This window comes from Ahaetulla prasina, chromosome 1 (assembly GCF_028640845.1).
Source record: "Ahaetulla prasina isolate Xishuangbanna chromosome 1, ASM2864084v1, whole genome shotgun sequence".
NCBI classification, from domain to species: domain Eukaryota; kingdom Metazoa; phylum Chordata; class Lepidosauria; order Squamata; family Colubridae; genus Ahaetulla; species Ahaetulla prasina.
This window is the reverse complement of record NC_080539.1, coordinates 36636252-36657657: the sequence shown is the minus strand read 5'-3', so window position 1 is coordinate 36657657 and position 21406 is coordinate 36636252. Positions and strand designations below refer to the sequence as shown.

Below are 21406 nucleotides of genomic sequence, written 5' to 3'. Positions count from 1 at the left end.
TAAATCAGGGCAGGCAGTTTCACTCATCCATTCAACCAAGTTACTTATAAGTTGCCTAAACATAGAAGGGCCTCTAGGTAATGAACAACATTAAATGAATGCAATTTAAAACAACTAAAAGGGAAAAAGTAATACAAGAAATATGGAAGCATGTTGGGAAAACAACTCCACAATCAGCCAAAAATAAGACAATATTTGAAGAGTGTCCACAAATCAATCTACTCCAAGATCAATTTAAATTTTGTGAAGAATGCTGTTATAGGGTGCAGAGGCAGCCACAAAGCATATTCGTCTCTGAAGTCCTATAGTATGACATCACTTAATTGGAGAATGGCAGTCCCATATGTTTCTAGGTCCCAAGTCATGCAGAGCTTTACAAATAATAGCCAATATCTCGAACTGCAACCAGAAACTAGCAGGTAACCAGAGTCCAGACTCTGCATACAACTGCAGTGGGATGTAAATGTGATATATAAATACATTAAATTTGTGCCACTGCATTTTGACTAAGCTCTTGTAGAGTAGTCCAAGTGAGAGGTGACTAAGTCATGAATGACTTGGAGAAGGACATCCCAATTATGCAACAGATGCATCTATGCAAATATTCTTCAAGCTATGGTTTCAATTGCTTGAGTAAAGGTAGCATGAGGACTCCCAAATTATGCGTGAAATTGATATAGGAAAGTGCATTTCCTAGTGAATCTCCAGAATATAAAGTGCTTGAATCCAAAATAATTTGCTTTTGTCAGTTAGTTTCTTCCCATCCATAATCTAATAGCCATCTACACTGTTTCCCAGAAAATAAGACCCGGTTTTATATTTTTGGGGGCTCCAAAATAAGCACTAGGGCTTATTTTCGGGGAAACATAATTTCAGGGTGATCAGTCTCCAAAGAAAGAAAGTCCAGCGCCTCTTGTGTGACAGGACCAAAGCCTCTAGTGATGGGGCAAGATACAGTGTTGCCAGAGCTAGTTTGAAGAAAGGTATTTGGAAGACCAAAACTGATTATAAGAGGAAGATTGAGGAGAATTTTTATAGTAATAATATGAGGCAAGTGTGGTGAAGGATTCAACAAATTACCAACCATCAACCGACCAATGTCATCCCTGCTGAGGGGGATGCTTCGTTGTCAGAGGACCTGAATCATTTCTTTGCTCGCTTTGAAATGGAGACATCAGACACAGCTAAAAGACAGCCACCAGCCCATTATAGTCCCCACCTCATTGTGGAGGAACAGGAGGTGAGGGCTGAGGACCCTAGAAAGGCTGATGGTATCTCTGGCCGAGTGCTAAAAGACTATGCTGATCAGTTGGTTGGAATCTTTACCAGAATCTTCAATCAGTCCACTATTCCATCTTGTTTGAAGGCTTCCACCATTGTTCCGCTGCTAAAGAAGTTCCCTATCAATAACCTCATCAATAACCTCAAAAGACCAGTGGCACTCACTCCTATCATCATGAAGTGCTTTGAGAAATTGGTCTGCCTATTTTGGTCATTTCTGATCTTCCGCATAAATTGATAAACACCAGTTTGCATAAAGAAGAAATAGAGCTACAGAGGATGCTATAGCCATCACTCTTCATACTGCTCTGTCTCATTTGGAACAGTGGTGTGTGGTGTGTGTGGTGTGTGTGTGTGTGTGCTTTTTGTAGATTTTAGCTCTGCATTTAACAGAATACTTCCACACAGACTTGTGTCTAAATTTATGGATCTTGGACTTTCTTATTCAATCTGCCTTTGGATTATGGATTTCTTGTCTAGGCGCTCTCAGAGGGTCAGATTAGGTAATCATATCTCTTCAGCCCTTATTCTTAACACTGGTACACCAGAGGGTTGCGTGTTGAGTTCCTTACTCTACACTCTTTATGTGCATGACTGCATTCCCACTCATGCTAGTAATACTATTACTAAATTTGCAGATGATACAACAATGGTGGGACTCATCTCTGGGGTGGGGGGATGAGTCTGCCTATCGAGACTGGTTGTTTTCGTGGTGTGGAGACAATAACTTGGTCCTTAACAGCAATAAGACCAAGGAGCTTTTAGCGGACTATAGAAGGAATAGATCAGACATCCAGCCCTTGCTTATCAATGGAGACCGAGTGGAACAAGTGGCCAGTTTTAAGTTTCTGGGTGTTATCATAAAAGAGGACCTAACCTGGGGCACTCACATTGCAGCACTGGTCAAAAGGGCCCAGCAGAGGTAATACTACCTTCTCAGGAAACAACTGAGTGAAAAACTGCTGGTGACCTTCTACTGCTGCACCATAGAGATATTTTAACTTACTGCATCTGTGTATAGTTTGCCAATTGCAGTGGCAGATAGGACAGCACTCCAGAGGGTTAATGTCATTGCCCAGAGGATCACTGGTTGCCCTCTCCCCTCTTTGGAAGAGCTTTATAGTTCCTGCTGCCTTAAATTCAAAACATTCTTAAATGTTCATCCATCTTATCCTGGGCATCCTTGTTTTGAACTATTACCATCAGGCAGATGGTACAGGATAATAAAAACAATGACAAATAGGCTGAAAAGCAGCTTCTATCCCAGGGTATTAACTATATTGAATTTTACTGCATAGTGCAATACTAATGCAATATCAGGTTTTCAATTCAATTGTATAGAATGTGAAGGATATGTGTTTGTGTTTTATTTTTATAGTTATAGTGTACACTGAAGATAGCATTTAATTTTGTTGTACAAGGTGCAATGACAATAAAGTAAACTTAACTCTATATCTTCAATTTGACGTAGGTGTGAATAAAAATAAAAAGGAGCTTACTTCCATTAACGTCTCTCTCAGATTTAAACGTTTTTCTATAAGTTGACCATGCTCTTTTAAAAAGGTACAGAGAAACAAGCTGAGATTCTGAATGAAATTCTGTTCATCATCTTTTCCATTGGAATATGCTAGTCGAATATTGGTGTTCAAAGGAAGCATCTAAGGAAGGAAAATGTAGTTATAATCTTGAACTTAACGTTAAGTCCTGCTAATAATCTTATTTTTGTGTATGACATAAAACATACATAAATTAAGACATTACATTGTATTTAATCCCCAGAGCTTTCTCAATCTTTTTATCTTGGAGGAACCCTTGAAAAAAATTTCTGATCTCAGTAAATCCTTACATAAAATTTGCAAAAAATATGAAAACTTGGATATACAATTCACTTCTAATCTGTTTTACAAAAATTACAATTACCTGACAGAACAATTAATCAGTGGAACATCTTGCCTCCAGAAGTTATAAATGCTCCAACACTGTATGTTTTTAAGAAGAGATTAGATAACCATTTGTCTGAAGAGGTGTAGGGTTTCTTGCCTAAGCAGGGGACTGGACTAGAAGACCTCCAAGGTCCCTTCCAACTCTGTTATTCTATTCTATTCTATTCTATTCTATTCTATTCTATTCTATTCTATTCTATTCTATTCTATACTATACTATACAACAGCGAACTGCTGAGTGTCAGAGCATTAAAATTTGAGCACTAGCACTGCAGTGTATAAAGGTCAAAAAATGTATTTTTTAAAATTATAACCTCCCATAGAACCCCAGTTAAGAAAGGCTGCCCTAGAGTTATAAAATACTTGCTCATACAACTTTCATCTGAGAAACTCATGGAAGTTCTCATCCATATATAGAACTAGACTTCAAAGGTCTAATTGTCAGAAATGACAACTAATAGTTCCAAACTTATTGTAACAAAGCTTTGCTTAAATATTCTGATTTACTTTTCTTTGGATTGAAGCTATAAATAATTTAACTGAGAGGAATGAAATTTCAGTCCACTTGCAAGTCCCATATGTATTTTCAGCTGAAGATAGCATACTATTCAGAGATACAGTGTTAAGGCTGCTTTTGAGCAATTAAGAATTCCTTTTACTGTACCTTCTATTACTGAAACCCGAGTGCAAGAGGATGACATGTTTCTCTGTTGGGAATCTGTTCACCTGGTTTTTGACATTTGTAATAGAAGCAGTTCCTGGACAAGCAGCAGGTAGGGAGAAGTTGTAATTTGAGATTTAAGATGTGCTACACTAAAGATATTTGGAATAAATTCGGCTGGGCTAGAGAGCCCAATTTGGTTTACTGCTTGCATGCATTACTGTCGCTCCTTAACTTGATTGTTGTGATGATGTGGAGTTTTCCCAGATATAGTAATGGGAACCTACCTTTCTTCAGCAGATCTGGAATGGCTCTGGAATTCATGGCTGCTATGGCAACCATGGCACTGACACATGAGAGATCTCACACTATACTATGGAATTTTGTAGTGCGACTCCCCCCTGCAACAGAGGAGTACCTATTAAATCAGTCTGCTACAGCTGTTTTATGGATCTTGTGGCTTTTCAGAGGTCTTTTCTCAAGGGTTTGGTGGGCTATTCAGATGAAATTCTGGTCATCTCCTGGAATAAAGGGGTCTGCAGAGTGTTGGACTGAATTGTACTGGAGAGGGATCTCTTGTTCGCATATTCATTGCAGCTCACTGGTTACTGAGCAGTTTAGGAAAATTGAGTAGTAGAAATGCATTGAATGTCCCTGGAGGAAGATCCATCTTCAGTCTGATCTTTGCAAGCATGAGCTTACATTGGTGTATATACAAAAGTGATTCAAGCAGCAGAAAGAAAGTTTTTTGCTAGAGTTATTAAGCACTGGCTTAATGCTACCCTTTGGCTTTTTTAAGGTGACTCTGTCACTTTACTAGAAGAATATTCATCAAGACCATTTGAAGAAACACTGCGAAGAATTCTTGCAGCATTTGGCTCATAAACATGAGGAGGAACTGGATTGCATCTGGACAGCACCCACAGAGATGACTGGGGTCTTGTCTTATGAAGTGGAATTATTTTATATTGGTGAGTCCCAAGACAGTAGATGGGATCTTCACGGTTGGTTAAGGCCTCCCATGAATTGACAGGAGATTCCATCCAGTCAGTAATCAATGCTTCTTTAAATGAGCAGTGTTGCTGTCACCTCTGATCAGGAAGTTTTTGCTTAATCTGACTGCTTTGGACAATTTTGGACCTACCAGCAACCTTCAGTAGCCCTCTGCTCCTTTTAACTCCTTCCTGTCAAGAGATTCAATTGACTCTATCTTGCTTAGATTTTAATAAAATCCTTTCTACTTTCATGGGAGAAGAGTATTCTAATTGCAGCTGAGGTTCACAGGCACATGGTGTTTACATTTTTTATATGAATATGATTGTTATTTTATATATTTATAAACTGTCAAAGTTAGTTTCCAAAAACCTTCGGGAGTGAATGACACACAAGCAAACTCAATCTGGAATGAGCTTCCTCCTGGACTCCGTCAACTTCCTGACCTCCGGACCTTTCGCCGCGAGCTGAAGACGTATTTATTCTTCCGAGCAGGACTGGCATAAAATGGGTTTTTAAATGGGTTTTTATATTATGTATTTTATAATTTTAAATTATTGGCCATATTGAATAAGTTTTTTAATTGGTTTTATTGTATTGTATTGTATTGTATTGTATTGTATTGTATTGTATTTTATCTGGCTGTTAACCGCCCTGAGTCCTTCGGGAGAAGGGCGGTATAAAAATTAAAATATTATTATTATTATTATTATTATTATAATCAATAAAATAACTCTCTGTGCATCAACACAAATGCATTTCTGATTATTTAACTAAAATGACTTAATGCTCTTGAATATTTGTGTTTCTTCTATCCAAGCAGACAGTCTTGGCACAGTCTGTAAAATTTCCTGAATGGCTACATCAACCTTTGAGACCAGGAGAACTTCTAAGAGGACCAGAAGCTATGCAAGTCAGAGGTAAGATTTTTCAATGACAGAATTTCAGCAGATTGTGAGCAGGAACTGCACTTAATAAGCTATCTATCTGTGGTTAAACATGGCTATAAGATATTTTCTAGTAGTAGTAGATAGTAGTAATAGCAATAATAAGTAAATAAAGTTAAGGTGAATAAAGTAGTTCTAAATGGTAGGTGGAATAGAAAAATAAATTCATAAATTTTTATGACAATCCTGACTTTTCTGAATGGCAAAGGAACTTAACCCCTTATAATTTTTTATTAATCAAATGTATATAGTTATCCATTCATAAGAAATGATTCTGGGCAGCATATAAATTCTATTAGGAGTTACACACTGAAGCATTTTAGGGCCAAAAAGACTTCAGGTCTTACATCAAAGTCTAGCCCAAAGCTAATTACCTCCTTTCAAGATAGTCTAAATACAGCCCTTATAAAATCCTTACAAATATATTCAAGACAAAGAAAATGATTAGAAATTAGTTCAACATAACAGTTATGTGTATCCATAAGAAACTGGAAATCTCCAGTTGTTAATCTAAAAAAGTATGTATTACCATGCGCTTAACGTTTTGTAGTTATTGATGTGTAATTGTGTATTAAAGCCTTTGCAGTTGGTCAGGATTAAAAAAAAGGCTTCTGTAAGGGAAATGTTTTTACACAAGCCAAGAACAGCTTATTCAATGTGAGCAGGACATATATAAGGAAACCTGCTACTTATTTAACAGGCAAATAGAAAAGATCAATAGTTGAATGTGAAATTTACCTGTTTCAACTGCATCATGGTTAAAGTAAAGAGTGTGACAAATTGTTCCTCATACTGACTCACACTGACACCAGCAATTTCTGTCAAGCACTTCAAAGAAACATTTCGGAACATAGGAACATTTAAAAACTATAAAAAGAAAAAACAACAACATAAGCTGCAATGTCTTATTAGGCAAACTCAAGATCTAATTTTTGCTCTCAGTAAATTAATCTACACATAATAAATACTCACTTTGTATATTAATGTACTGATCAATTTGGTCTCAAAAATGTAGCCCAGTGGAATCCAGTTGAGAAATCGAAGTAAGGTTTCCAATGTCGCATGAACAAGAGGAGCATTTTGAGAGTTCTCCTGTTAATAAAATGATATGTGAGCAAATCCACCTATATTGTGAAGTGGTATCTTATAAAAACAATTATATTATAAAACTTACCATCACAAATTGACATAGTTGAAATATCTGTGAGAATTCATTGCACATGCTAGTAGCAAGAGAAAATAATCAGGTTTAGTATTAGGCAGTTTCATTTACCACTATGCTACTATGGAGTTGTCTGGCATGTTATCTTCTTTGGCACAGGAAGGTAAGAGATGGACAAACTACTTTTGTCTATGACAGAGGAAATGGAAAGTAATGGCTTCATGGTATCAAGGAACACAATTCAACAAAATGTATCTTAACTGATATCACTTTCTTACGTTCAAGGCTCTTGATATTAGGTGGAGAATTTGATTTGTTTTTCATTACAATTCAGAATTGCATTTCTGGTATACTCCTTATATTAATCACTTGCCTGTCCTTTAAATGTTTGGCTTTCACTTGAGTAATCTGTCCACTGGAAAAATCAAAAACTTCTTCACTCAATAGCTTCAAGATGACCATGTTGTTCTGGCAAAGGCTTTCACTTGTTCTGCTGGCCCCAACAATATCACTGATGAATGTTGGCCAATGTTTTGGCCATTCTTGTTTTAGTATCTGCAAAACAAAAGTGAATATAGTGAACGATTATTACCTCAGACTTAAATAATATATAAAGACCAGAAATTTGACTCACCTGAACAAGAATCATGTTCAATTTCCCAATGTATACTTTCTCTTTCTGAATGAGGGAGAAGGGAGAGAAAAATAAAGAAATTAAGGCATATCCTATTTAATTTACAAGGACCATTTTCTTATCGCCAAGGAACTTTTACTCACTTCAACACATGATGGATCAGAGGAGGTCTTGATAATTAAGCCAACAACATACTTTTTGATACCTGTAGACAGTAAACAATAATGAATTTATAGTAAACAACAGTTACATAAAGAAACAGCTGCCAATTAGGTTGCATCTGTCTTACATACATGCATTCACATATAACAATCTTATTTTTTAAAAAATGAAGAATTATATCTTGCATTTTGAGAGACACTGAACTTCTGAAACTTTAGCAACTAGAACCTTAAATTGATGACTGAAAGAGCCCCAAAGGTTAAATTCATGAAGGGTAGTCATGGGAAACCTGGAAGCATAATTCATAATTTGATCAATAGCAATCTTTTGAGAAGCTGTTATCTTCTCTCCCAAGATTTCTATGCTGCCCTACTAACTTTACCTTATCTGTTCCCCTGAGACTCAATTTTGAATTCCAGTACACAGTTAAGTATCATCAATGTTCAAGACTGTACCTCATCTATCCACGCTAATCAGATATGGAGTTGGATTAATTTAAAATGTGTTTTAAAATCTTTCTAATTGGTGTCTACATTATTTCATCAATTCATTTCCTTAGGACATCTATATACCCTCAATGACTTTTAGCATAATTTATCATCAAATATATTTCTTCCAAAAATAGTTACTATTAAGCAATTATAAAGTAAGTTATTTTATAAATTTTAGGGAATCCAGATGTAGAAATCTATTCTATTATTATTTACATTCACATTTTCTCTTCTTCCTAAGCTATTGTTGTTATTTGCGAAGTCGTGTCCGACCATTGCGACCCCATGGACAACATTCCTCCATCTTAAGCTATTAGAATTACATTTATTTGAATATTAGGATTTTTGGACAGTTAAGTGCCCAGACACTTTCACACTGACAGTGTTTTAGGGCAGGGGTCACCAACCTTTCAGACCTCAGGGACCACTACATTTATAATTTTAAATCCTGAGGATCACTAATATGATCTGCCTAATGACCGGCTGGGTGGGTATGGCTAGGTGATCATATGACTGGATGGGTGTGGTCAACTCGATGTCATGTTGAGGGGCGCCTCTACTCACCCCTCCACTCCCAGCCCCTCCTCACCTGCCCGCCTGGGCTCCTTAGGGCTCCAACCGGAAGTAGTTGTTAGAGCTAAGCAGTCACCAGGAGAAAGAGATGGCAAAACAGCTCAGTTCAAATTGGATCTGACCAAGGCGGCGCCTCAGCAGAAGCACCTCACTGAGGACTTCCCAAGCAAAGGGAAGACCTGTGGGAGTGCAAGGCCAGGTACTGGCGCCTGGAGACTCAGCAGGCTGAGATGGTCAGCCAGTTCCAGGCCATGATGCAGTCCCACTGGAATGAGGCCCTCCGGCTCTTCGCCACCAGTGGCACTTTCCTCCAGCCTTCACCCGAAGCCCCACACCAGGAGGCCAAAGCAGACCCCATCTGAATTTCTGCCCCCCTCCGACCCACACAAAAAGACCCCAGATGGGGGGGGAGACTCTCTGCAGCAACACAAACATTCATTGCACGTTATCTGTCCCAGGGGGACGTAGTTTGAGGACCCGATTTAGTGCAATATAAAAAAATACAATTAATTTTTCTGCGGACCACCAAAATTTTCTCACGGACCACCGGTGGTCCACAGACCACCGGTTGGTGACCACTGTTTTAGGACGTTATTGCGTTATTTAGGACCATTGTTTTAGGACGTTTAGCATGTTTTGGTGGGAAAAGAGTCTTTTCTAAAGTATTTCTGAAACACAGTAAAATTCTATGAGCTCCAGCTACCTAGCACTCTGAAAGCATGTAACTGGTGGCTCAACAGACTAAGCAGTCTGTTATTAACGCAGCTGCTTGCAATTACTGCAAGTTCAAGTCCCACCAGGCCCAAGGTTGACTCAGCATTCCATCCTTTATAAGGTAGGTAAAATGAGGACCCAGATTGTTGGGGTCAATAAAAGTTGACTTTGTATATAATATACAAATGGATGAAGACTATTGCTTAACACAATGTAAGCTGCCCTGAGTCTTCGGAGAAGGGCGGGATATAAATTCAAATAAAAACAAAAAACTGCGAGTAAATAAGATTGATGAGGAGGTGAAAGGAGCCCCCAACTGGGCATCCCCTGGGCAACAATGATATCCTTGGCTAATCTTTGGTGCTTTCAATATGAGTAAGTAAAATTCTATTAGATCTTTTAATCAATTTTTCAGCATTCTTTTCCAAGCTGTAAGACAAAAATGTCCACTAAACAGTTTCACATTCCCTGTCCAATACTGCCATTTTCCTCATTATTCTTGAAGATGCAGTGTCTATACTAAATCTAGCACTAATACAAACATTTCTGATATCTATACTACAGCTAATAAGAAGTATCCTTTTATAACACAATAGATTATCCTTCATAATTTTCCATGTGTCTTACTGTGGAAAGCCACAAACCCTGCTGCTCTGGCAAACTGTGGCACTTGTGCAGTCAGATGATCCTATTTTGGATTATCTAAGCTTTGCTGTCAATTCTGCAGTTCCCATCTGCTAATCTCTTTTCCTTTTCCATGGTTTTATTTTGTATTTTGGAGCTTTCTGTTTCCCAACAGCTTTCTTTTTTATCCCATATACTTTTGCCTTCTTTCTCAAGAGCAATAATTGTATTTCCTTACCAATCACAGCACCAAGCAATCCAAGAAACAAATATTTCTTTGAAAAACTTGCTATTTACAAACATATCAATATAGAGACCCATAAATAGTCTCCCTCCACAAAGTGACACTAAATCCTCAAAATATAGGAAATGTTAATGGGGTATTCCCCTTATAAGAGGAAAAATTCAAAGAATAATGCTTAGAATTTTTAAAACAATTTTATTAAACATTACAATTAAATAAAATAAAAAGAAAAGAAAGAAAATAAAATACGGAAAGAACAAAAGTTACACACACATACACATATCAAAGACACATATAAAGAAATGAATTCCCCCTTCTTCACAAGTATAAACAATTTTAGTAAATAATCACCTTCTCTTAAAATACAAACTATCTTCTTCCCTTATCTCTTATCTAGAAACAGATTCTTAAACCTTGTTCAGTTCTGATCTGCAAAAGTCCATTAAAGGTCATCAACGATGACAACATATCTATTTTAATCTTGATCAAATAAACTAACTTTAAATTTTTTGATTTTCAATCCCTTCCTTCAAAAATGTCCTAGAACATTATTTACATTCATTTTACTTTATTTTTTTTTGCATTAAATTTCTTAATAATTTCAACAAATATCTTTTATATATCCAATATAATAAAGTTATCCAAATCATTCTTTGTTATTTCTATATCCCTTTTAATTACTAAGACATCAGCCAGTTTCTTTGGTATATCCAGCTATTTTTTTTCCATATCATTCTTGTAGCCAGCAATTTTAAAATCCATTTTCAGATCAGTCTCAATTTTGTTGGGTAAATCTTGTTCCTCCTTCCATACCATTTTTAAAAAAGTGCCTATAATGGCAAAAACTCTTAAAATTAACTTTTGTTCACAAATAACCTTCATTATATCCAATTTTAAAAGAATTTTCTGTATTAGTAATTCAACTTTATATTTTCTTCTACAATTAATCTTCAGTTCTTCTGGTTCCCTCTAGTGTCCAACCTTCAAAGCCCCACCATCATGTGTTTTTAAAGAATTCAAAACAAAATTTTCCCAAGGGATTCTTACAATTTATTTCAAAATCTTGTGTGCATAAACACACACACATACACATATCAAAGACACATATAAAGAAATGAATTCCCCCTTCTTCACAAGTATAAACAATTTTAGTAAATAATCACCTTCTCTTAAAATACAAACTATCTTCTTCCCTTATCTCTTATCTAGAAACAGATTCTTAAACCTTGCTCAGTTCTGATCTGCAAAAGTCCATTAAAGGTCATCAACGATGACAACATATCTATTTTAATCTTGATCAAATAAACTAACTTTAAATTTTTTGATTTTCAATCCCTTCCTTCAAAAATGTCCTAGAACATTATTTACATTCATTTTACTTTATTTTTTTTTGCATTAAATTTCTTCATAATTTCAACAAATATCTTTTATATATCCAATATAATAAAGTTATCCAAATCATTCTTTGTTATTTCTATATCCCTTTTAATTACTAAGACATCAGCCAGTTTCTTTGGTATATCCAGCTATTTTTTTTCCATATCATTCTTGTAGCCAGCAATTTTAAAATCCATTTTCAGATCAGTCTCAATTTTGTTGGGTAAATCTTGTTCCTCTTCCATACCATTTTTAAAAAAGTGCCTATAATGGCAAAAACTCTTAAAATTAACTTTTGTTCACAAATAACCTTCATTATATCCAATTTTAAAAGAATTTTCTGTATTAGTAATTCAACTTTATATTTTCTTCTACAATTAATCTTCAGTTCTTCTGGTTCCCTCTAGTGTCCAACCTTCAAAGCCCCACCATCATGTGTTTTTAAAGAATTCAAAACAAAATTTTCCCAAGGGATTCTTACAATTTATTTCAAAATCTTGTGTGCGTACAAACACACACACACACACACACACACACACACACACACACACAAAGTTTCTTTTTACAGTCCTTAAATTCATATTTAAAATTTATTGGTAATTTCTGATGGGGAAATGATGGGTTAAAGGGCTTCTCTGAAGTGACAGCCCAGGTTGAGTTATGTTTTTTGGGCCCAGGCAGATTCCCAGAAGCCTGAAGAATTTTTTTTTTTGTAAACAAGTTTTATTAAAAATTTTCTTTCATTATACATATTTTATGAAGAGTGTTGACCGGGTCACAATTTATACATCGCTTTTTCCACATTCATCCCTTTTATATAATACTTTATCACAAATTCATCATTTTTTCACCGTGTCTTGTTATTTCATCTCTCCCCCCACCCCCCAAATACAAATACTAAAGGGTAATAAAAAGTTAGAAATTCTGCTGGAACATAGAGCAGGAAAAAGAGTATAAATGAGGAGCAAGAAAATAATATTGAAAGAAAAGGAATTCAAAGCAAAAAGCAGTTAGATGATTTCACTGGGATTAATAGTGGCAAAAAAAGAGTGGATGCGGGGAATATTCCTCCAAAAAGAATCAAACAAAGAAGAAGGAAATAGTGGAAAGAGACCAAGAGAAAACTTGGACAGAATTACTCAATAATATATTTAAAAGTGAGAAAAAGGATTCAGGAGAAAAGATATAATAAATATAAAAAGAAAAATAAGAAATTAAAAGAATGGGATAAAAGGAAGAAATTATTAAGGAGTGGAATTTTGGAGAGACCAAGAGAAAATGGTTAAAGAGGGGATGAATAGTGGAAAGGAGGAAGGGAAATAAGGTATATATTACTAGATTTAAGAGAACAGTATTAATATTATTAATTGTGGAAGGTCAATTAAGTTTAAGGATTTTAATGTAAAAAGTGAATATGATGATGTATATTGCTTATAGTAAAACAGAATAGATGAAATATGAAATGGTAATTGGGTTTAATTATGAAGACAAGTAAAATTAAGAGACAAAATTGAAATGTTAAAAAGTGGAATGGGGATTTTCAAAAATATATGCTGTAAATGAAGAAATAAGATAATTAATGATGTTATTGTAAGAAATTAGGAGTTAAAGGGCAGATAGTGATACGGTTGATGTATTATGTATTAAAAGATTAAGATAAGATAAAGAAATATGAAAAAAGAATATTATGACCAAAATTGGAAATATGTAAAATTTATTTGGCAGAAGCCTGAAGAATTACCTAGATGTAAGGAGAATTTAAAAAAAATCAATTTATATGACCTCCAGACAGCTGATGCTTGCAAGGTCACAAAAAGGATGTTTTTATGATTGCTGGGTGAGTAACCAGTTGGGAGGTGGGGTTCCAAGTTAAATGCTGTAGTTCAGCCAGGATAAACAAACACTAAACCTGACCTGTTTTGTAAGCACTTTTATTTAATGTATTAATCTTTAAATTGAAGAGTGTTTTCCCTCAATCATGAAGTCTTATGTCTCCTGGTGATTTTCAATATTTCAGAAGTTAGTTTAGACTAAAAAATCAATTTGGGTTTTGCCTTTAGCTTTTATTTATTATTTAAATTTTTATACCGCCCTTCTCCCGAAGGACTCAGGGCGGTTCACAGCCAGATAAAAATATACAATAATATTACAATATAAATACAATTAAAATACAATTAAAAAACTTATTCAATTGGCCGAGATTAAAAAATTTAGGATAAATAATAAAAAACCCATTAAAAAACCCATAAATTTAAAAACTAATCCAGTCCTGCGCAGATGAATAAGTGAGTTTTAAGCTCGCGACGAAAGGTTCGGAGGTCCGGAAGTTGACGGAGTCCTGGGGGGAGTTCGTTCCAGAGGGCGGGAGCCCCCACAGAAAAGGCCCTTCCCCTGGGCGTCGCCAGACGACACTGTCGCGCCGATGGCACCCTGAGGAGTCCCTCTCTGTGAGAGCGCACAGGTCGGTGAGAGGTATTCGGTAGCAGTAGGCGGTCCCGTAAATAGCCCGGCCCTATGCCATGGAGCGCTTTAAAGACGTTCACCAAAACCTTGAAGCGCACCCGGAAGGCCACAGGTAGCCAGTGCAGTCTGCGCAGGATAGGTGTCACGCGGGAGCCACGAGGGGCTCCCTCTATCACCCGCGCAGCCGCATTCTGGACTAACTGAAGCTTCCGGATGCCCCTCAAGGGGAGCCCCATGTAGAGAGCATTGCAGTAATCCAGACGAGACGTCACGAGGGCGTGAGTGACTGTGCACAAGGCATCCCGGTCTAGAAAGGGGCGCAACTGGCGCACCAGGCAAACCTGGTGGAAAGCTCTCCTGGAGACGGCCGTCAGGTGGTCTTCAAAAGACAGCCATTCATCCAGGAGAACGCCCAAGTTGCGCACCCTCTCCATCGGGGCCAATGACTCGCTCCCAACAGTCAGCCGCGGACTCAGCTGACTGTACCGGGATGCCGGCATCCACAGCCACTCCGTCTTGGAGGGATTGAGCTTGAGCCTGTTTCTCCCCATCCAGACCCGTACGGCTTCCAAACACCGGGACAGCACTTCGATAGCTTCATTGGGGTGGCCCGGTGTGGAAAAGTACAGCTGGGTGTCATCAGCGTACAGCTGGTACCTCACATCGAAGCCACTGATGATCTCACCCAGCGGCTTCATATAGATGTTGAACAGAAGGGGCGAGAGAATCGACCCCTGCGGCACCCCACAAGTGAGGCGCCGCGGGCCCACCTCTGCCCCCGTCAACACCGTCTGCGACCGGTCGGAGAGATAGGAGGAGAACCACCGATAAACGGTGCCTCTCACTCCCAATCCCTCCAACCGGCGCAGCAAGATACCATGGTCGATGGTATCAAAAGCCGCTGAGAGGTCTAATAGGACCAGGGCAGAGGAACAACCCCTATCCCTGGCCCTCCAGAGATCATCCACCAACGCGACCAAAGCCGTCTCAGTGCTGTAACCGGGCCGGAAGCCGGTCTGGAACGGGTCCAGATAGACAGTTTCCTCCAGGTGGAGGGGAAACTGATATGCCACCATACTCTACAACCTTCGCCGCGAAGCGAAGGTTGGAGACCGGACGATAATTACCTAAAACAGCCGGGTCCAGGGAAGGCTTCTTGAGGAGGGGCCTCACCACCGCCTCTTTCAAGGAGGCCGGAAAGACTCCCTCCAGCAAGGAAGCGCTCGTAATTGCCTGGAGCCAGCCTCGTGTCACCTCCTGAGTGGCCAGCACCAGCCAGGAGGGGCACGGGTCCAGTAAACACGTGGTGGCATTCAATCTACCCAGCAACCTGTCCATGTCCTCGGGAGCCACAGGGTCAAACTCATCCCAGATAATATCACCAAGACCACCCTCAGACGCCCCGTCCGAATCGCCACAATTTTGGTCCAGACCATCCCGAAGCTGAAGGATTTTATCATATAGATAACCGTTAAACTCCTCAGCACGTCCCTGCAACGGGTCATCCCGCTCCCCCTGGTGAAGGAGGGAACGGGTCACCCGAAACAGGGCAGCTGGGCGGTTATCTGCCGACGCAATGAGGGAGGAGGCGTAGCAATGCCTCGCTTCCCTCAGTGCCACTAGGTAGGTCCTAGTATAGGATCTAACTAGTGTCCGATCAGCCTCTGAACGGCTGGACCTCCAAGAGCTGTCTAGGCGTCTTCTCCGGCGTTTCATCCCCCTCAGCTTCTCGGAGAACCAAGGAGCCGGTTGGGATCTGCGCCGGGTCAGAGGCCGCAGAGGCACGACACGGTCTAAAGCCCCAGCCGCAGCCCGTTCCCAGGCTGCGGCTAGTTCCTCTGCCGTGCCGTGAGCCAGACCCTCAGGAAATGGCCCAAGCTCCGTCCGGAACCTCTCCGGGTCCATCAGGCGCCTGGGACGGTACCAACGTAGTGGTTCCGTCTCCCTGCGGTGTTGGGTAGCGGTCAGAAAGTCTAGGCGAAGGAGAGAGTGATCTGACCATGACAAAGGTTCTGTGACTATATCTCTCAAGTCCAGATCCTTCAACCACTGACCAGAGATGAAAATCAGGTCCAGTGTGCCTCCCCCGATGTGAGTGGGGCCATCCACTACTTGAGTCAGGTCCAAGGCCGTCATGGAAGCCATGAACTCCCGAGCCACTGTTGATGACGAGCCGGCAGATGGCAAGTTAAAGTCCCCCATGACTAAAAGTCTGGGGGTCTCCACTGCCACCCCAGCAAGCACCTCCAGGAGCTCGGGCAGGGCAGCTGTCACGCAGCAAGGAGCCAGGTACGCGACCAGCAAGCCCATCTGACACCTATGACCCCATCTCACAAAGAGGGATTCACACCCAGCAATCTGAGGTACAGTGGTCTCCCTCGGCTCTAAACTCTCTTTAATAACAACCGCCACCCCACCACCCCTACCCTGGGCCCTCGGCTGATGAAATGCACGGAAGCCCGGCGGGCACATCTCGACCAGGGGCACGCCCCCTTCAGTGCCCAACCAGGTCTCCGTAACGCCTATAAGATCCGCGGCGCCCCCCTGAATAAGATCATGTATTAGGGGGGCCTTATTTGCCACGGACCGTGCGTTGCATAACATAAGCCGAAGGCCCAGGCTCTGAGGGTCCTGACCATCCGGGTAACGGGAAAAGTCAGAGGGATCGGGGCACGCGATCGCCTGCAAACATCGGGCGCGTGCCCCCCTAAACCGATACGATCCCCCCCTTCCGCCATACCTGCCCCTCCCACTTACCGTGCAAATGGAACCACCCTCACAGAGAGGAACGCGTTCTCCCCCCTTAACCTCCAAACCCATTAAATAATCGCCGTGAGCACGCGCAGGAACTGGTCTCCCTCCCGACGGGCTACCACCAACCCTCCCCCCCAACCCAAACCCATCGGTCTCCCTCCCCCCCTTAAAATCCCTTTAAAACTCCCTTAAAAATCTATTAAAACAACTAATTAAAAACCCTAAGCCTCCTATTTTTCAGATGCCACCTCTCGGGACTCCAAAGCCCGTCCTCAAGGTGGGCCTCGATAATCTGAGGGCCAAACCCGCGAGAGGGGCATCTCGCAGGGCAAGTAGGTCAGCCGCAGTAAATGTTCGCATCACTGAGAAGGTCCGGCAAAAGGCCCGTCCTGGGCTGGTCAAGATGATAGCAGATGACAAAGCAGATGGTAAAGTGACCATGATCAGTCTGTCCTGATGGGAAACAGTTAGAGATAATCCATATGCGGTAGATGACCAAACCGCTGACTCAGTCAATTCACCACCCCATACAAACAACCCGGGGTGGACTATAGAAGAAGGGGGGGAGGAACGATGATAAAGATGTTATTTGAAGATGTTAAATAATGGAGGGGCATCCGCTGGGCCCGCGGGCCTTCCTCAGGCGCCACCAGATATCCACGCCACTAGGGCAAGGCCACAACCACCTTGGGCCTACCGGGCCATCCGCCGCCTCAAAACACCGGGGCAGGCCGCCGCCGCCTACCGCCTCCGCCCGGTCATCGCCGCCGGGAAAAGCCCCATCGCCACCGCAAGCAGGCCACTGAGATCCCCACCATCCGGGAGGGGGCACCAGTCGCCAAAACCCGCCAGCAGTCCCGGGGTTCCACCAGCGCCAACGCCCGACAAAGAGAGCCAGGCCGCTGCCGCCGCGAGTTCAAAGAGGCCGATGGAACCCGGGCGGCCCTCCAGATCTTCATTGGGGCGCAGCCCCTCCGGGGCTCCTCCCATCGCCCCTGGAGACGCCCAAACTCCAAAACCCATCTTCGACTTGCTGAGTCTTCCAGGCAGTAGTCCGCGATGTCAATGCCCCCCCACCGCCGCCGTCGCCAAAACGCCGAAAAGGCTGGCGGCGGCTCGGCAGGCCGCTAGGACTATCTTCAAGGCGCCGTGGCTCCGGGGCTCCTCCCAACACCCCCCGGAGTCACACAGCGCCCAGCCACCCCCCTTTCGGGTGGCTAGGTCTTCTTCCATCAGGGCGGGGGCCTAAGATGTTGTTAAGGCCCCCCCCAGAACCAGACAGAGCCCGAAAAGGCCCGTCGCCGCTCCCCCGATCAGCAGGGCGGCGCCATCTTGGACATGCGCAGAGGTAGAACAAGACGACAACATTTTGGATTTTTCAATTTTCTTGTGTGTGTGTGTGATTATGCAGTTTTTTAATAAAGCACATTTCTATAAATGGAATTATTAAAATATTGTTATAATCCTTAGAAGCTAAGTTTGATATAATTAATGTGGATTGTAAACAAATAAAATATAAAATGGAAATTAAAGATAAAGAAGGAAATTCTATAAATACTTATGTTTTAAGTGCTATTTTTATTGAAAGAAAAAAAATACAGGAAGAAATTTCTTGAGAGCATTCTGATTTAATATTAAAAGCGAAAAACCGAAATATAATTGTTTTAAAAAAATATTTATTGAAATTTGAGAAGAAGAAAGGTTTCAGTTTTACCAGATGTAAACCAAGCAAAAGTTAAATGGGAAGATGTGACCTTAAATTTCCAGAGACTGAGGTTTAAACTATATCTTATCCCAAATGGTGTTAATTTTTGTATCAGAAATGTTTTACAATAAGATGGCGCATATTCCCACCCCCCAAATAAATGAATGAGTAAATAAATCTTGGCAGAGGTTTATGAATAATAATTATTTTGTTGAGGTAGAAAACATTTGAGCAGAATATTAATTTTGACTATTGGTATTGTGTGTGTTTAAAAAGTGAAGTTTATGATAGACTACATCTTTAATGAGTTTTAAAAGAATGTAAAGATATATAATTGAGATTATATTTTGCTATGATGAACAGAATAAAGAAAATAATCATTTTCTCTTGGGATTACTTCAGTGATGCACCATAATACAGAGATGAAAGAAATGTAAAAATTACTAACAGAATGTATTTTGAAAAATGAATTGATGAAGATGCTAAAATTTTGGTTAAAACTAGGTTTATTTGAAAACTAGAGATGTTTATAATTTTGTTTAATAATGATAAGTGTTTTTGAATGAATTACTGGATAATTAATTATAGAAATTGTGTAAACTTCTTTTGCTAAAGAAGGAGGAAACTTGATAAAGGTACCAGCTGCAGTTTGATGTTCAGAATTTTGACCAAAGCAATCTTGTTGAACTACCACCATGAATTTGGCCAGGAGAAACCCAACTTCCCCAACTTTTTCACGAGTAGAGAATTTTTTCAGTAGGAATCTGTAAAAGCTATGGATTAACTCTTCATTAAAGAGCCCCAAATATATAGTATGGTATGACTATAATTGAAGAACAAAAAGCACAAAGCAGAAATAAATGGGACAAGTCATTTATAAAGGAATATAAGCAATATTCCCCCAAATTCTGTATCAGAAGGGATTTGCTAACCTTTTTATGCTTAATTCAATTTTAGTAATGTACCATGAAGTTGCCAAAGATTACAAGTAATCTCTGAATATTTAAGACTAAAATTCCACAAGAATAGCCTGGAGTGCTAAAATGTTTTTTTTCCAAAATTCCTGCAAAATGCATTCACAAAATCACTGAAATTGATTAAACTGATATTCTAGGAAATAATGGAATCTAAGGGATCATGTAACTAATTAAACTTCAACCAAACGAGACAGTTATAACAAAGGTGATCAGGATATGGTCTAAAATTGAAAAATATCCATGGTTTAGAAAGAAGATGGCAAAAGGCATTTTCACAATCTCATCTTAATGATAGCAGTAAATTATATTCAATTAAGATTGGCAAAACAAAAAGGATCATATGGAAGACTCCGTATGTTATGCAGCTCATAATTAATTCATGAAATATATACTCTACATTTTTAAAATAGGAATAGTGATTACATTCCTTGTCTCAGAGCATCTTTTATCTTTACAATCTAACTGCTCAGCTACAATATACAGCATAATTGCTATAATTACTATACATTCTAGTATCAGTGTTCAGCTTTCTTCTACTAAAAAGCTTCTAAGTTTTACAACTTATCCATGCTTTTATATAATTTATATTTAGTCCTAAGAAATCCTTAAGATATTGCTTTCATTTTGATTTCAGTGTTCTTTTCCTAGTGATTTAAAAACTCATTCTAACCCTCTTTGCAGCCATTGATGTTTCATTAAAAGCATAAGTTACACATTACCGTATTTCTTCTATTCTAAAGACTTTACAGAGATCACATAGCTAACCTATTGTTTTTATAGAATTATATATTACAATTATTCAACAGATTTACCCTTGAGTCTAGAAATAAGAGCAGAAATTGTGACTATCCAAAAGGATTTAAAGGATACTCAACAAGTCTCAGCAGAAAACAAGCAGAAAGTGGAAGGTCTGAGGGTGAGATGCGGCAGTGCAGAAAAGAGAGGAGACGACAGGCAATGCTGTGCTTGGACTACAGATGGATAAAATGTCTTATTTCCTTAGGTTTCAAAATTTGGAAGAAGTGGACCAAGAAGATTTGAGAGATGTTGTGACTAAATTGTTGGGAGAATTTCTTGGGAGAGGTGTTGATTTCATGAATTGGGATCTGGATCGAGTTTATAGTGTTAATTCACAATATGCACGCATGCAGTTCCCAGAGAGGTTCATGTCAAATTTGTGAGAAGAGAGACGAGATGAAATTTTAGAAAACATAGGAGTGGGGCACTGACTTACAGGGGCAGGGAGATAGCCATTCTGAGGCAGATTCCCAGACAGGTACGTGAAATGAGAAAGAAATATTTCTTTTTGTCAAGCAAATTGTACCAGAAGGGAGTAGGCTTCAGATGGCTGATGCCAGAGGGATTGATGATTTTCCGGAGGGCATTATGAAAAAATTAGTACAATTGGAGGCTATGGCCTACGTGGAGGAACACAAAGCCCTCCTGGAATCAGATGACCCAGGAATTGAAGAAGGGAGGTTATAGACCATGGGCGGTGGCGGCTGCCGCTGTTATGCCCTGGAGTTGGGTCAGGCTGAACCCAGAGTTCTGAGATCCAAAACTAGGAAGTGATAAAGATATTTGGTATTGTGTTGGTTTTCCTTATTCTCTTTTGTATGATATTCTGTTTATTCTTGACCCTTCTTTATTGCGTATGTAAGATTTGTAAATTTAGCTACTTCGTGTCACCTGTTTGCCATA

General features: G+C 39.8%; 1 protein-coding gene across 4 annotated transcripts in view; it reads right to left on the bottom strand.

Annotated features, from left to right (window-relative positions):
• XPO1 (exportin 1) overlaps nt 1-21406 on the bottom strand; it is a 61564-nt gene that overhangs the window by 17084 nt on the left and 23074 nt on the right. For all 4 annotated transcript variants that reach the window (XM_058164849.1, XM_058164847.1, XM_058164848.1 and 1 more), the window contains 7 exons: nt 7765-7826; nt 7622-7666; nt 7361-7542; nt 7000-7048; nt 6798-6917; nt 6564-6692; nt 2781-2939 (listed from right to left, as the gene is read on the bottom strand). In XM_058164849.1, the coding sequence (XP_058020832.1) occupies nt 2781-2939; nt 6564-6692; nt 6798-6917; nt 7000-7048; nt 7361-7542; nt 7622-7666; nt 7765-7826 (746 nt within the window). The remainder of the gene's footprint in view (nt 1-2780; nt 2940-6563; nt 6693-6797; nt 6918-6999; nt 7049-7360; nt 7543-7621; nt 7667-7764; nt 7827-21406) is intronic.